The 14821-nt window shown below is 61.8% G+C and overlaps 1 protein-coding gene across 5 annotated transcripts; it reads left to right on the top strand.

Annotated features, from left to right (window-relative positions):
• Window positions 1-401: 401 nt before the first annotated feature.
• On the top strand, window positions 402-13615 carry Il12rb1 (interleukin 12 receptor subunit beta 1). 5 transcript variants are annotated; one of them, XM_047532052.1, is made up of 16 exons: window positions 402-593; window positions 1765-1824; window positions 2890-3007; window positions 3289-3458; window positions 3988-4121; window positions 4854-4887; window positions 5336-5464; window positions 5925-6007; window positions 6666-6903; window positions 8649-8816; window positions 9574-9711; window positions 9883-10038; window positions 11128-11262; window positions 11498-11655; window positions 11924-12005; window positions 12590-12764. In XM_047532052.1, exons 1-16 carry the CDS (start codon window positions 536-538, stop codon window positions 12622-12624), a joined length of 1896 nt encoding a protein of 631 aa, XP_047388008.1. In that variant the 5' UTR covers window positions 402-535; the 3' UTR covers window positions 12625-12764. The 5 variants fall into 5 exon arrangements, with proteins under 5 accessions (XP_047388008.1, XP_047388006.1, XP_047388007.1 ...); XM_047532049.1 differs by having other exon boundaries at window positions 408-593; window positions 11562-11655; window positions 12590-13615; XM_047532048.1 differs by having other exon boundaries at window positions 410-593; window positions 11559-11655; window positions 12590-13615.
• Window positions 13616-14821: the final 1206 nt, after the last annotated feature.

Below are 14821 nucleotides of genomic sequence, written 5' to 3'. Positions count from 1 at the left end.
AATTTGTCGGAAGAAAGAATTCAAGAGGTCCAAAGACTCAGGAGGCTGAGGCAGGAGGATCGCAAGTTGGAGACCAGCCTGGGCCACTTAGCAAGACGCTGTCTCCAAATAAAAATAAAAAATAAAAGGATGCGGCTTCCTGGTAAAGTGCTCCTGGGTTTGAACCCAGCGCTGCAAAAAAACTCCCCCACACTGAGCCAGGACCCGGGTTCCTGGCACTCCTCCCAGTCAGCTCGGGAGCTGGGCTGCAAGCTCTCTGGGGCTGGGCTCAGGGCTCAGAGCTGCAGGTGGCCCGCAGGGCTGCCACCTGGGCGTCCAGCCGGGGTCCAGGGCCAGGGGGGCAGGGCCCGACTTGTGGGCTTGTGCGGAGCTGGGTCGCCACCGCCAGCCTGACTTCCTGGGTTTCTCCTTCAGCGTGACTGTCCCGCCCTGGAGCGGATGTGACGCCCTTTTTTTCTTTCCTTTTCTTTCTTCTTGCTCTGCTTTGGCGAGGGGCCCTGGCGAGGCGCTCGGGGCTGCGAGGCCCGCGAGGACCATGCGGCGGCTGGTGGCGGTGCTGGGCCTCCTCCTCCTCTTGCCAGGCGGGCAGGGCGGTGAGTCATGCCCCCACCCGTTGCAGGGAGCCTCTGGGCTGGGAGCCGTGTGTGGCGGGCTGTGGACCCGGGTGCGAGGTCGGCTCCCTCTCTCTGTGCCTCAGTCTTTCCCTCTCTGAAATGGGAGGGCCCCGGGTGGTCCTGGTCTCTGGGCTCAGACTTGGGTGCTTCCTCTCTGTCTTGCTCTTCTCTTCTGTGGAATGGATGGACTCTCTCCCGCTCCCAGAGCTCAGGGAGGGAAAACCCAGGGAGAGGCTAGAGCGCAGGAGTGCACAGGTGTGCCCCGGCCCGCGGGCCTACGTCACACACGCCTCAGCTGAGGAGGGCCCCGGGATGGCTGGGTTTGGACTCTAAACCAGCTCTGCTCCTGCTGCTGTGTGACTTTGGGCAGATTCTTTGCCTCTCTGTGCTTTCATTTCCTCCTCTGTGAACTGGGGATCGGCAGGTGCTGACTCACTGTTCAGGTTCGAGGTGCTGACTATGCACCTCGAGGCCCCAGGGACCTCACGAACCAGTCCTGGTTGGCGGGTAGAGAGCAAGGCGGGTGGGCGCGGGGCCGGGATTCCTGGGGTGGAGGTCTGCGACATCACAGAGGAAGTGGAGGCCCGGGGAGCCCGGGAGGCCCGCACCCTTCTCCCCTGAGGCGGGGTCCCTGGGGAAGTGTCCTAAGGTGCCCCCTCTCCCCCAGGACCCTGGCCTGCCCGCAGGGTGGGGGTGGCCACTTCCAGGGACACTCCACAGCCCTGGCTGGCCCCACCTGTCTCCAGGTGTAGGTCTCACTGCTCTTCCCTGCTGGGGGGACGCCGGGGACCCCGACTATGTATCTTGGTATCCACGGTGGAATTTCCGCCCAGCCTCCAAGAACTCAGGGGGGCGGATGGAGAGAGCAGGGGCGAGGAGAGGCGAGCGGATGGCACTGCCGCGGGCCAGCTGGCTGGAATGGGGTGCACTGGTGGACGAAGGGGGTCCACCAGGACCCCAGACTCAGCGCCAACAGATGGATGGTAGATGACGGTGGATAGAGTGGGGGTGGGGCGGACGGACGCAGGTGGGTGCGTAGGTGGGAAAGTGGATGGACAGGTGGTGATCACCTGGATGCAGACCCCAGGCTGAGCCCCTGTCCCCGCACAGTGCAAGGCCGGCTGTCATGGTCTCTTTTTTGCCTTCCCAGCTGCCTGCGGAACCAGCAGGTGCTGCTTTGAGGACCTGCCGTATCCAGATGTGGACTCAGGTTCGAGGCAGATGGTCCCTGTGGCCTCAGTGGCACTGGGCTCAGCCTGGCCCGGCCCCAGCAGCCCCTCCTGAGGTCTCGGGGACCCTGACCACCACCCGCCATCCTCACCCTCTCTGCCTTATCTCCTCCCACTCCCCGGCACTGGTGTCTGTGCCATCAGGCTGGTCACTGTGTGTCCCCCTGTGTGGGACAAAGTCCAGGTTAGGCAGGCCGCAGGTCTCCTCGGAGTGGGCGTGGCTGGAGCCCCGATGCACACTGAGTGCCCACACAGGCCTGTGCTGACCCAGCTGTCCATTCCTTCGTTGGAGATTATTTGCTAATCTGGTGGTGGTGACTCACTCCTGGCGTCCCTGCTCCTCAAGAGGCTGAGGCAGGAGGATCGTTGAGCCCAGGAGTTTGAGGCCAGCCCGGGGAACATAGCAAGACCCCATCTCAAAATTTTTTTTAACTGAGCATCTACTATGTGCAGACACAATTCCAGATGTAGGGAATGAGTTGTGAGCCCAACGGTCCTTCCAGGACAGCCTCCTGAAGGACAGAATCCAGGTGGACAAATGCACCTACCGCACAGGATGACATGTTATGGGAAAACAGCAGAGGCGGAGAGGGGGTGGAGGCTGCTGGGGGTCGGCTGGTGGTCCAGGAGGGACATGAATGAGAAACTGGTCAGGTCTGGGGAAGGAGCGGGCGTGGCTCATTGGTAGAGCACTTGCCTGGCATGTGCAAGTCACCGAGTTCCACCCATCCCCACCAACAGAAAATAAAATCTGGGGGAGGGGACTTACTAGGGAGAGGGCACAGCATGTGCAAAGGTCCTGAGGTGGGAGCAAACCTAGCATGTTGGAGGCCCAGAAAGGAGGCTGGAGGGGTGGGGTTGGTTGGGATGGGAAGATGGGAGGTGGGAAGGGGTCAGGGAGAGTGTCAGGAGCCACAGCAGGTTTAGGCAGAGTGTCTGCTCCTTAAGTAAGTCACAGTCTCCTTGCTGAGGGTGTGTCAGTGTGGAGAGGCTCTGCCCCCTGCCGCCCACCCTGCTTCTTCCCAGACCTCTGGGGTCTCTTGCAGGCTCCACCTCCGGCCCCACGGACCTGGCCTGCTATCGCGTAGCCAGCGCCAGTCAGTACGAATGCTCCTGGCGCTATGAGGGTCCCACGGCCGGGGTCAGCCACTTCCTGCGGTGCTGGTGAGGACTCTGCTGGGTCCCTGGCCATGTTCAGCCCTTGATCTTGTCCACCAGTGTCCTGCCCCCGTGTTCCTGCTCGCAGACATGAGATGCTGGGAGGTTTGGGGGTCCCTTTAAGCCCTCAGTCCTAGGTCAATCCCCAGAGAACCCGAGGCTGCGGGAAGTGGAATTTACAGGGGACGGAAAGGGATGCTAGGTGTGTGCACAGCGCCTGCTGTGGGCGCTGCGATTCGCAGGTCCACTAGGACCCCAGACTCTGCATCAGCCCTCTGTCCCCGCAGCCTGCACACGGGCCGCTGCTGCTACTTCGAGGCGGGCGGGGAGACCCAGCTGCAGTTCTCCGACCAGGACGAGGTGCCCGTGCTCCACAACGTCACGCTCTGGGTGGAGTCGCGGGCGGGGAACCGCACAGAGAAGTCGCCCAGCGTCTCCCTGAAGCTGTACAACTGGGGTCAGCACTCTGCCCGTCCCTGGCCCTCTCCACTCTCGAAGCCCCGCCCCAAGCCCAGGCCTGGGCGGGGTCTCAGGCCGCCCCTGTCCTCTCATCAAACTGGTGCCGGATGCGGCCGTCTTCAGGTGCCCTATGGATGTCCCCTCTTGCTGGGCACTCGGTTGCTTCTCCAGTCCCCCCCGTCTCCACAACGCTGCCCGACCCTGCTGGGTGCCCGATGTCTGCCTCAGGACTCGGTGGCAAGTCTTCTGGTCAGGGGTTATGTGCCCAGGGGTCAGGGGACGTGGGTGTCCCTGATTCTCATTTGGGGGACTCAGTTGATTACCCAGGGTCGGGTCAGCCTGAGGCAGATTTTTTGAAAATTTGGGAACTCACCAAGTCATGTACATGCGGGGCTCCTCCGCCCAGCCTCCACCCCTCCCCAGCCTCCACTCCTCCCCAGCCTCCACCCCTCTCCAACCTCCACCCCTCCCCAGCCTCCTCCCCTCCCCAGCCTCCACCACTCCCCAACCTCCACTTCTGCTTCCAGTCAGATATGACCCTCCTCTGGGAGACATCAGGGTGTCCAGGGCAGCAGAGCAACTGAGGATGGAGTGGGAGAGCCCCGGGGACAGAGCCCAGGTGCAGTTCCAGCACCGGACACCAAGCAGCTCCTGGAAATTGGTGAGTTTTCTCCACAGGTCGAGGATGGACATGGGCTTCTCTCCGGGACTCTCAAGTCCCCCAGGCAGTCTCCCCATCTCTACAGTGTCACCCCTCCCACTGCCTCCACCCTTGCCCCACCGCTGAGGTCTTTCCAACGCTTGCCTCTGGTTGTGACCTCCCTTGCTCACACACCTGCCATGGCTCCCCATTACCCTCAGGAATGTTCCCTCATTCTCGGGCCCCTGGTCAGGCTCATGATGCCTCTGCCCTCCCGAATGACTGCCCAGGACCCAGGCTCTTGCTCCTGCTGTCCCTGCACCTTCTCTTTCCGCCTGAGCCCAGGCAATCCTGCTAAGCCTTCAGATTTCTGCTCACAGGCCACCATGTCCATCTGCCAGGAAGCCCCATCCTTCTGGTCACGTGCAGTCACTCTTCAGCTGTTTCCCAGGCAGGGCAGAACTGAGCCTGCAAGAAACCTCAGCCAGGGCCGGGAGCCCCGGCCACGCCTATAATCCCAGTGGCTCAGGAGGCTGAGGCAGGAGGATCCTGAGTTCAAAGCCAGCCTCGGCAATGGGAGGTGCTAAGCAACTCAGCGAGACCCTGTCTCTAAATACAACAAGAAAGGCTGGGGACGTGGCTCTGTGATCAAGCATCCCTGGGTTCAATCTCTGGCACCCCAGGGATTTTTAAATAGCTAACTTTTTCAGCATCAAAATGTAAAAACAACATATAAATATGGCCTCTTTCTAGGGTGACTGTGGACCTCAGGATGCTTCTGGCCTAGGTGAGAAGAATAATAGTAATAACGGCAGCCACCATGCAGCGGCTGCAGGTGGACACTGGTCGAGCAGCTACTGTAGGCCCAGCCCCGCGCAGAGTTCTTGCTGAGTTTTCTTGCCTGTTGCCCCGTCCCGTAATTCCACGTTGGGTCATTTCCATCCCGCAAGTGAGAAAACAGAGCAAGGACGGGGGCGGGGGCAGCAGACCTCGGCCACGGTCATGTCCCAAGGGCAGGCGTGGCTGGGCTGCAACCCAGGGCAGAGACAGAGGTGGACGATCCCGAGAAACCACGTGGACAGGGCCTGGCTCGCTCCTGCTGTGTCCCCAGGGTCCAGTGCCTGGCTCTGTACACAGCTGGAGCTCAATAAGTGCATGATGGCCAAGCGACTAGTGCCAAGCCTGGGTAACTCCAGAAGACTGACGTTTGGCCCATGTGACACCCCTCTTCCCAGAGTCCTGCCTGTGTCCTCTGGAGGTGGACATGGCCCAGGAATTCCAGTTACGGCGACGGCGGCTGCTGGGGTCAGGTGCCCCAGGAGGTCCCTGGAGTAGCTGGAGCAGCTCTGTGTGCATCCCTCCTGGTGAGGACACCCAGGGCCACGGGCATAGGGGCACTAGAAATCAGTTCGCAGGACCAGGCATGGTGGTGAACACCTGTCATCCCAGTGGTTTGGGAGGCTGAGGCAGGAGGATTGCAAATTTGAGGCTGGTCTCAGCAACTTCACGAGATCCTGTCTTGAAATAAAGTACCAAGGGGTGTCACTCAGGATGGAGCACTTGCTTAGCATGTGCAAGGCCCTGAGTTCAATCTCTAGTGCTGAAAAGAGAAAGAAAAAAGAAGAAGGAAAAAAAAAAAAAAAAGAAATAAGGCAGCGGGTATTAGACTTGAGGCAGTGAGGGCTGGGGTCAGTGGTAGAGTGTATGCTTAGCATGTGCAAGACCCTGGGAGGGGCTGTGGGGGCCGCTCTGCCTCCCGCCTCCCTTGGGACACATGGGGGTCCCGCGGCTTCCGCTGCTCCGATCGCCCGCCCCTCTCTGCAGCGACGCTCCCGCGGCCTGAAGTGAGTCTCTCGGTGCAACAACTGGGCCACGACGGGAGGAGGCAGCTGGACGTGTGTGGGCAGGTAAGGGGCCTTCGAGGGGCTGCGGGTGGCCTGGGCGGCAGCAGAGGCCAAACCGTGGGTTCAGCTCTGGAGCCACCGAGCCTCGCTGGCCGGGAGCGACGCTGTGGGACCCAGGCCGTCACCGGGTCCCCGGGGGTCTGTGCGCCCAGCAGACCGTGGGAACCGCGCAGCCAGAGGCCGGCCGGTAACTGCCTCGCCCAGATGGCGTGTTAACCACGTGGTCCGATGAGTCCCTTGTTAGAGTGAAGGGAACTGAGGCCGAGGAAGGTCCCTGGTGGCGTGCCACCCGCTGCGTCACCAGGGGTGATTTCGCCAGGTCTCTAGCGGCCGTCACGGTAAGGCGGCGGCGACTCTCCTTCACTTCCTCTGATTCTTGCAATTCGAACGCCTCTCCCACGAAAACGTGCCTGGGCCTGAGCCAGTGACCCCGGAGCTGAGGACCCTTTCTCTGCCATCACAGCCGGCCTGTCGCTTCCGCCCGCCCGCGAGCCCATCCCACAACCCGCCAGCACCGTGTTTATTATTATTATTATTTTTAAAATTTTGGTGCATGTGATTGACCTTGGCACTCAGATAAGTCTGCCCCCCGGGCTGTGTCCTGTTGTCCGCCCGAGGGCCAGTGCTCAGGGCCCACAAGCCGTCTCTCGTGCCCACACAGCCACCCCAGGTGGCGCTTCCAGAAGGCTGCCGCGAAGCCGCCCCTGGCGCCCAGGTGAGCTACTTCGTCCGGCTGCACATGCTGTCCTGCTCCTGTAAGGCCAAGGCCGTGAGGACCCTGCGCCTGGGGAAGGAGCTCTCCCTCTCCAGTGCCGCCTACGACGTGGCCGTCTTCGCCCGGAGTCGCTTCGGCCGGGGTCCCAACAAGACCTGGCATGTCCCTGCCTACACCAGCCCAGGTACCTCCTGGGTGGGGCGACTGTCCGAGGGTCCTCAGAGCTGAGCGGCTGTTCTGAGCCTCACTTGGTCAGCGGGAGGCCAGGGAGGCGGAGAATATAAAGGGGGTCAAAAATCCAGGGATCGAGCCAGGTGCGGTGGCGCACACCTGTACTCCCAACGGCTGGGGAGGCCTAGGCAGGAGGATCTTGAGTTTGAGGCCAGCCTCAGCAACTCAGCGAGACCCGGTCTTTACATGAAATGCAAAGAGGGCTGGGGATGTGGCTCAGTGGTGAAGCACCCCGGGGTTCAATCCCCGGTACCAGCCCCCCACCAAAAAACAATCCAGTGCTCAGGATACAAAATGTTACATGCAATAGTTAAAAAATTTCTAGCTGGCCGGTGACCAGGCCAGCCACCTGTTTCTAAAATGTTTTACTGAGCCCGAGACTGGGATCGGGTGTACGGTACAGGGCAGGGTTGATCCTGTCCTTAAAATCTTGAGATTTTGTTTTATATGGCTGCATTTTGCTGAGCTCAGAGTCACACGACAGAACTCGCCGCTCGGGCAGGTACAGTTTGGTGGCACTCAGCACTCACGTGTGCAAGGTCACCTCTGTCCAGTTCCAGAACATTTCCATCTCCCGGGAGGGGACCTGTCCCATCAGCAGCCATGCTCCCCGCCCCCGGCCCTGGCAGGCACCGATCCGCTTCCAGCTCTGGATTCTCTGGATTTGTGTGTTCTGGACGGTTCCCATTAATGGTCACATGCCTCGTGGCTTTGTCTCTGGCTCTGTCCCTCGGTGTGGTGTTTGGTGGCCCCGCCACACTGCAGCCTGTGTCGGGGCTTTGTCTCTGTCTGTGGCTGGTGCCGTTCCGAGCGCAGGGACCCGGTGGTGAGGCGTCTTCATCTGCGGGCGGACCCCGGCGAGGTCTCTGCGCCGTGGCCCTCGTAATGTCTCAGCACAGATTTTTGCACTTCATTTTGATTTTTACACTAAGCTACTCAGGAGGCTGAGGCAGGAGCGTCTCAAGTTTGAGGCCAACCTCGGCACCTTAGCGAGACCCTGTTTCAAAGCATGAAAGGGCCGCGGCTCAGGGCTGGAGCCCTTGCCCCGCGCTGCCAGGCCCTGGGTTCCACCCCAGCACCGGGAAACAGCGCCATCCCGCAGCCGCGGCCCGGACACCTGGGCTTTCATGCTCCCTTAAGTCTCCTGCCGAGCATGCGCACCCCGTGCGGGTGCAGATGAGCCCGCGAGGCGGTTTCGGAGATACAGCAGCCGAGGCTCAGAGAGGCACAGGCGCTCACTAGGGTGGCACAGCAGTGAGCTGTCAGCTCTGACTGGATTTGGGTCCCAGCCTCACCGGGTGGACTTGGGCTGATGGTGCTGCTCTGGGTCTCTGTAAAACAGGGCGACCACAGTCCCGCTTCACAGGGCGGCGGCACCCCTAAGGTGCTTGGCACCGTCCTGCTGCATGCAGTTGGTGCTCAATACTTGGCAAGTGTTGTCCCCCAAACTGGAAGCGGTGGCCTCGTCCCTTGCCTTCTGCTGGCCAAGGCAGGCCGGGGCCGGGCCTCTGCTGCAGGGGCCACCCCCCAGGCCGAGAGGGAGAGAGGGCAGCAGAGGGAGCCCAGGTCAGGACCCCACTGCCCTCGTCCACCCCCGAGGAGCCCCGTGAGGGGACAGAGCAGGACAGACATCCCCAGGCACGGAGGTGGGTTGGGGACCCGGCAAGTGCCCTGTCGTGACTCTGCCATCTCCCTCAGACCCAGGGCCCCTGAATGTCAGCGTCGGGGCTGAGGGGACCACCCTGCGCTGGCCGGCCCGGGCCCCGGGCACCACCTACTGCATCGAGTGGCAGCCGCAGGACCCGGAGGGCAGCCCTGCCCACTGCACGCTGAGTGCCGCCCAGGACCAGGCCTCCGCTGGAGCAGGTACGGCGGAGGGGTGTCGGCCCAGAGAGGGGCACCACCCACTCCAGGTCACACAGCGCGAGCCGGGTGAGGCTCGGCCTCCTCCCCAGGCAGGCTGGAGCCTCCGCCATCCTGGGCTCAGCTGGGGGCGGCGCCCGGCAGGGAGCTACTCTCACCTGCAGGGTGTCGGTCAATATTTGTCCGCACCAGGGAAGGTGGCGCTTAGCAAGATGCTGGTGGCAGACTAATGAGGCCTCGGGGGAGAGGGGGCCGTGTGGCGGGCGCCTCTTGCTGGAGCCCCGGAAGCCACAGCTCCGCCTGGTTCTGGCTCCCATTGCCCTTCTTTTTGAGGCCTGGGGATGGAAGTCAGGGCCTCAGGCCTGCCAGGCACGCGCTCCGCCGCTGGCCCTGTGCCAGCCCTTATCTTATCATCATTGTTTGGTACGGGGACTGAACCCGGGGACGCTTCACACTGAGCCACATCCCAGTCTTTTTTACTTTTGGAGACAGGGCCTTGCTAAGTCGCTGAGGCTGGCCTCACATCATCCTCCTGCCTCAGCCTCCCAGTAGCTGGGATGGCGGTCGCGGCCTGAGGGCGGATGAGAACATCCCTCCCGGGGGACCGGCTGGGTTGGAGCGGTCAGGGAGCCGGAGCAGGGCGCAGGGTTGGGATCTGGAGGAGGGACGCGGGCGCAGGGCTCTGAAGCTGGGTAGGAGCTGCTTGGGGGCAGAGGTAGCGACGCAGCACACCCAGTGGCTGGTGCTGCCGTCCTTCCAGCCGCCCACACCTGGAGCCAAGCAGCGGGGGCCATGCGGCAGGGCGGGTGTCACCACATCGCCATCTTGGCCTCCACGCGCCCCGAGAAGCCCACCTCCTGGTCGACGGTCCTGTCCACCCACTACTTCGGGGGCAACGGTGAGTGGCCTTCTCCCCAGAGGCCTCTGGGTGTCGGGAGCAGAAGGAACGGTGGCCAAGTCGGCGGGAGCTCCGTCCCACTCCGCGGCCAGAGTATGGCACAGGGAGGGGGTGTGACCCGGGACCCCGCGGCCAGTGTCGCCCTAGCCCGTGACAGTGGTGTGGTTGCAGCCTCCATGGCCGGGATCCCGCGCCACGTCTCCGTGAGGAATCACAGCCGGGACTCGGTGTCTGTGGACTGGTCACCGTCGCCGCTGAGCACCTGCCCCGGTGTCCTGAAGGAGTATGTTGTGCACTGCCAAGACGAAGACAGCCACCAGGTGTCAGGTATGTGACGGCCACACAGCCCTGGCGTGGGTTCCATCTTGCTGTGTGACCCTTGGAACAGTGCTGCCCCTCTCTGGGTCTCAGTTTTCACACCTTTAAGAGAAGAGGATTGGACTCAATGGGGTTTTTTAGTTTGGTTGGTTTTGGGTTTTTGCTGGACTGGGGATTGAGCTGGGTGCTCTGCCACTGAGCTAGCCTCCAGCCCTTCTTATTTTATTTATGAGACAGAGTCTTGCTAAATTGCTGAGGCTGGCCTCAAACTTGTCATCCTCGAGCCTCAGCCTCCTGCGTTGTTGGGATGACAGGCGTGCACTACGCTCCGGACTTAGATTTCCTTCTTAGTGACGTGCAGTGACTGTATTCTCATTTTGAGTTTTTCCTTTTTTGGGGAGTTGGGTATCAGGAATTGAACTCAGGGGCACTCGACCACTGAGCCACCTCCCCAGCCCTATTTTGTATCTTATTTAGAGACAGGGTCTCACTGAGTTGCTTAGGGCCTTGCTTTTGCTGAGTCTGGCTTTGACCTTGAGATCCTCCTGCCTCAGCCTCCAGAGCCGCTGGGATTACAGGCGTGCGCCACCACACCTGGCTCATTTTGAGTTTTATTAAGTGTTTTATTTGATTCATTCAATTCCACACACATTTATGTATTGTGCTGGGGGTGCTGGGTGGGGGGCAAAGTAGACTAAGCTAACCCTAACCCTAATCCTGACCCTAACCCTAACCCTAACGCTGACCCTAACGCTGAAGTCCGGAAGGAGTGGGGGAGGAGCCATGCGGGAACCTGGGGAAAGGTCAGGCAGGCCCGGGGGCCAGCAGTGCCAAGGCCCTGAGGTGGAAGGGGCCTGGCACCTTGGGGAGCAGAGCGACCAAAGGAGGAGGAGAGGAGGTGGCAGTAGAGAGCACGCCACTCGCTGCGCATGTGGTGGGAATATTCCCGCCAGTAAGCAGGATGCACAGGCGCTGAGTGAAGGAGCGATGGCAGCGAGAGGGCCAGCAGCCCCTGCCGCGCCCAACCAGGACCCGGCCCGGCCCGAGCCTCCAGGGAGCAAGGGGCTTCCGGGACCCACGGCTGCCTCTCTCCCGCAGAGCGTCACGTGAAGCCCCCGCAGACCCAGGTCACCCTGCGGGGCCTGCGCGCCGGCGCGGCCTACACGGTGCAGGTGCGGGCGGACACGGCGTGGCTGCGGGGCGCCTGGAGCCAGCCCCAGCGCTTCCGCACCCGTGAGTGAGGCGCCCACCCCAGCCCGCTGCTCCACCAAACTCCTGCCCACCCCTCAGAGCCCAGCCCCAAACCTTCCTCGTCCAGGAAGCTGACCAGCTGCCCCTCTGTCCTGGGTTGACACCTCGGTCTGGAGTTAGCTTAGAATTACGGCACCCTGTGCATTTATTTGGCGTCAGGTGTTTACTCCCTACTTCCGGGCAGGTGGGTCCCATGGTCCCTCCCTTCACATCTAAGCAAACAGAAGCCTGGAGGGGCCCTCCCTCATCCCCCGCCAACCCGAGCTCTCCCGCCCCAGAAGTCCAGATTTCCACTGCGTCCATCCCGCTCGTGTCCCTGGGGAGCTTCGTGAGCATCCTCCTCCTGGGCGTCCTTGGGTACCTCGGCCTGAACAGGTAACTCGCACCTTCTCCCTGGGGACAATCCGCACGAGCGGCAGTTATAAGCAAAACCTTCCAGCTCAAGGACAGGAGGTGTTGGTGTCCATTTACAGATGAAGACACCGAGGTCCAGAGGGTCGGGGTAGAGGTGGGACCTGAACCTATAGGACCCCACATCCACAGCCTCACACCTTTTATGACCTCATGTTGATGAAAAAATTAAGTCAGATATGAAAAAGTAGAGCAGGAGGTGTTGCTCCTCTGACCCGTCCCCCTCACCCAGGGCCACGCGGTACCTGTGGCCACCCCTGCCCACACCCCGTGTCAGCACTGCTGTGGAGTTCCCTGGCAGCCAAGGGAAGCAGGTAAATGTTCCATTTCACATTCCAGCTCTTGGTCCTTGGTCACACTCTGGGCAGAGCTCTGCTGAGCGACGGCCATGCATTGGCTCATTTTGTTCTTCCCCAACATTTTGAGACAGAGACGCCAAAATCTCTGCCCCAAACCCTCTCGGCTACATAAGGGCAAGTAATAGCCCAGAGATGTCACAGAACTGGTGGGGGGAAAAAAATCCCAAGGTAATGGGTTTCAGAAACAGCTGAATCCAGGCCCTACGGGGACTCCTCTCCTAGGCAGGCTGGGTCTTCCCCAAGTGGAGACCAGGCACTGCTGTCCCCATTAGCTGCAGCCAAGATCTCAGGGTCATCCCTGATTGGTCCAGCTTGGGTCACATGCTGATCCCTCAGCCTGTGACTGAAACCAGGGACTAGAATGCTATGATTGGCTGAGCCAGGGTCACATGCTCCTCACTAGAGCAGGGCGGGGCCCCCTGCGTTGAGAAGCGGAGGGGGCCATTGCCCAGCAAGAAATGGGAGCATGCGCTCTGGAGGGCTGCCGGCCTCGCCCTGGAAACGGCTCCACCCACAGCCGGCCCCGCCCTCCCGCCCAGCCCTGGCAGTGGCCCATCCCAGTGGATGTCCCTGAAGAGGTGTCCCGTCGAGAGACCTTGGTGGTGGAGGTGTCCTGGAACACAGGCGAGGGGACTGAGCCTCTGGAGGCGAAGACGAAGACGGAACTGCCCTGGGGGGTCCCAGAGCCAGCCCGGGACACGGCGCTGTCCTCGGAGGACAAGAGACAGGTGCCAGGAGGCTCGGAGGCCAAGGTCCTGGGGCCGGGCAGGCAGGACGGCCCGGGTAGCAGCCCCGCCCGGGCGGCTAGGCTCCCCTTGCTCCTGGAGGACGTGAGGCACAGACCCCCGGAGTTCGGTGACTCTTGGTGGAGGCGGAGGCCTGAGGAAGAAATGGGGACACCCACCTCGTGTTCCAGGCGGGAGGACTGATGGCAGTCACGGAGACCCGGCATCCAGGGCCTCCCTTCCCCACGCTGACGTGAGCCCTTGAATTCCCACGCCTGGCCTCGAGGTGCCATGCCAGGTCAGGGATGTGACCACTGAGGCTCAGAGTGGGCGATGCCTTGCCACACAGCATGGAGGACACTCAAACTCAGCCCGAGTTTCCCAGAAATTGCCCCCACCACCCAGTCTCTGGCGCCCCGCCTTCCACCCTAACCTCGAGGTTCCAAACTGATTGCCACACATCCTGTGACGAACCCTAGAAACCACCAGGAAACCAGCCGCTGGGCCCCGCCAGGCCTGACCTCCACGGGCAGGGACAGGCCCTGTCACTGGCCTGTTATGCTGGGGAAAGTCTGGCGGGTGGGGCTGTGGAGGTTGTTCTCAGAGGGTCCTCTTCCAAGAGCACTGGACGGGGACTCTGTGGCGGACTCCACAGGGCATTGTGGGGTCTGGAGCTTGGCGAAGCCCAAGAAGGGGAAGAGGGAGGATCTAAGCGTTCCGGGGAAACCGATGGCCGCTCCCGGCCTCAGTCTTCGCCTGTAAAATGGGCTAACACAGGCCGACCTCACAGAGCTTTTGGAGGGGCAGAGGCTTAATAAACGAGCCATCTCTTGGTGGCTCCCAGATGGAAGTTCCACTGTCCCGCTCGCAACCTCCAAAAGGAAGCTGAGGGTTTGCCCTTCACTCCACCTCCCTTGTGGGGCCCAGGATCACCCGTGTGGAGAGACCTGGCCGGATGTGCGTTGGGAACCTGCCAAGTCAGGACTGGGCAGAGAAAGGGACCGTGTAGAGGGAGCTGGCCGGTCCCCGTAACAGTGGCCCGGTTGGCCTGAGGGTCCAGCGCCCGCAGCAAAACCCTTGACCCTGGTGTCCACCCTAATCCCGCCCGCTTCTGCCCACGCGGCCCCGCCGCCCAGTCTGCAGGGGCCGCCACCGGGGTTTGCCACTGTGACCGGGCGGGTCCCCCACATCCACCCCCAGCTCCGTCAAGTCCCCCGTGGCCACCAGGGGGCAGCAGCGGCGCACGCCTCCCGGGCCCAACCCGCCCCGCCCCCTCCCGCTGCCGGGGCGTTTGCAAAACAGACTTTTCCGGTTTCAGACGGGGGAGGAGTCACAGCCCAGAGCCGCTGCATTTTGTGGCAAAAGGAGATGAGACTTTATGTGGAGAGCGCCCTGGCAGCCGGGAGGGCGGGGAGGCACCTGGCGGCCTCGGTTTCCCCATGGGGAAGCAGAGCCCCGCCTGGGTCCACCGAGCAGCCCAGGATCCCATTTGGTGGCCTGTGCAGTTGTCCACCAGCCCACTTCCAGCCACAGGCCCTTGGGCCCACAGGACAGGCAGCCTGTCCTGGCTAGAACTTCGCTGGCTTGGTTGGGGAAAGAGGACACCTGCTCCCGCTGGGAGAGGCTGGGTGGGCAGAGGGCATGGAGCGCTCGGGAGCCTCTTTTCCACTCTTGGGGCGCCTGCCTGGGGGAGAATCTGCAGGGAGGACAAAATTGGAGAGGTGGAGAGTCAGTCACCTGGACTCAGCCGTGCCTGAAACCCGACATTTCACTCAACCCCCCCCCTTCCTTTTTTTAAGGCAAGTGACTAATTCTGCTGCCAGGAAATGACCAGGAGGCTCTCGGGGCCTCTGCTTGCCTGTCTATAAAATAGGAAGAGGTTCACAATACTGGCTCGAGTCCTGACCCCAGAGGGCTGAGTCACTCTGCTTAGGAGAATCTTGGCCCCGTATTTATTTTTGTGGCATGGGGGATGGAGCCCAGGGCCTCAGACATGCGCGGTGAGCGCTCTACCACCGAGCGGCGCCTCTAGCCCTGACCGGGTAA

This window comes from Sciurus carolinensis, chromosome 17 (assembly GCF_902686445.1).
Source record: "Sciurus carolinensis chromosome 17, mSciCar1.2, whole genome shotgun sequence".
In the NCBI taxonomy this organism is placed as follows: Eukaryota; Metazoa; Chordata; class Mammalia; order Rodentia; family Sciuridae; genus Sciurus; species Sciurus carolinensis.
This window is presented reverse-complemented; position numbering and strand designations above follow the sequence as displayed.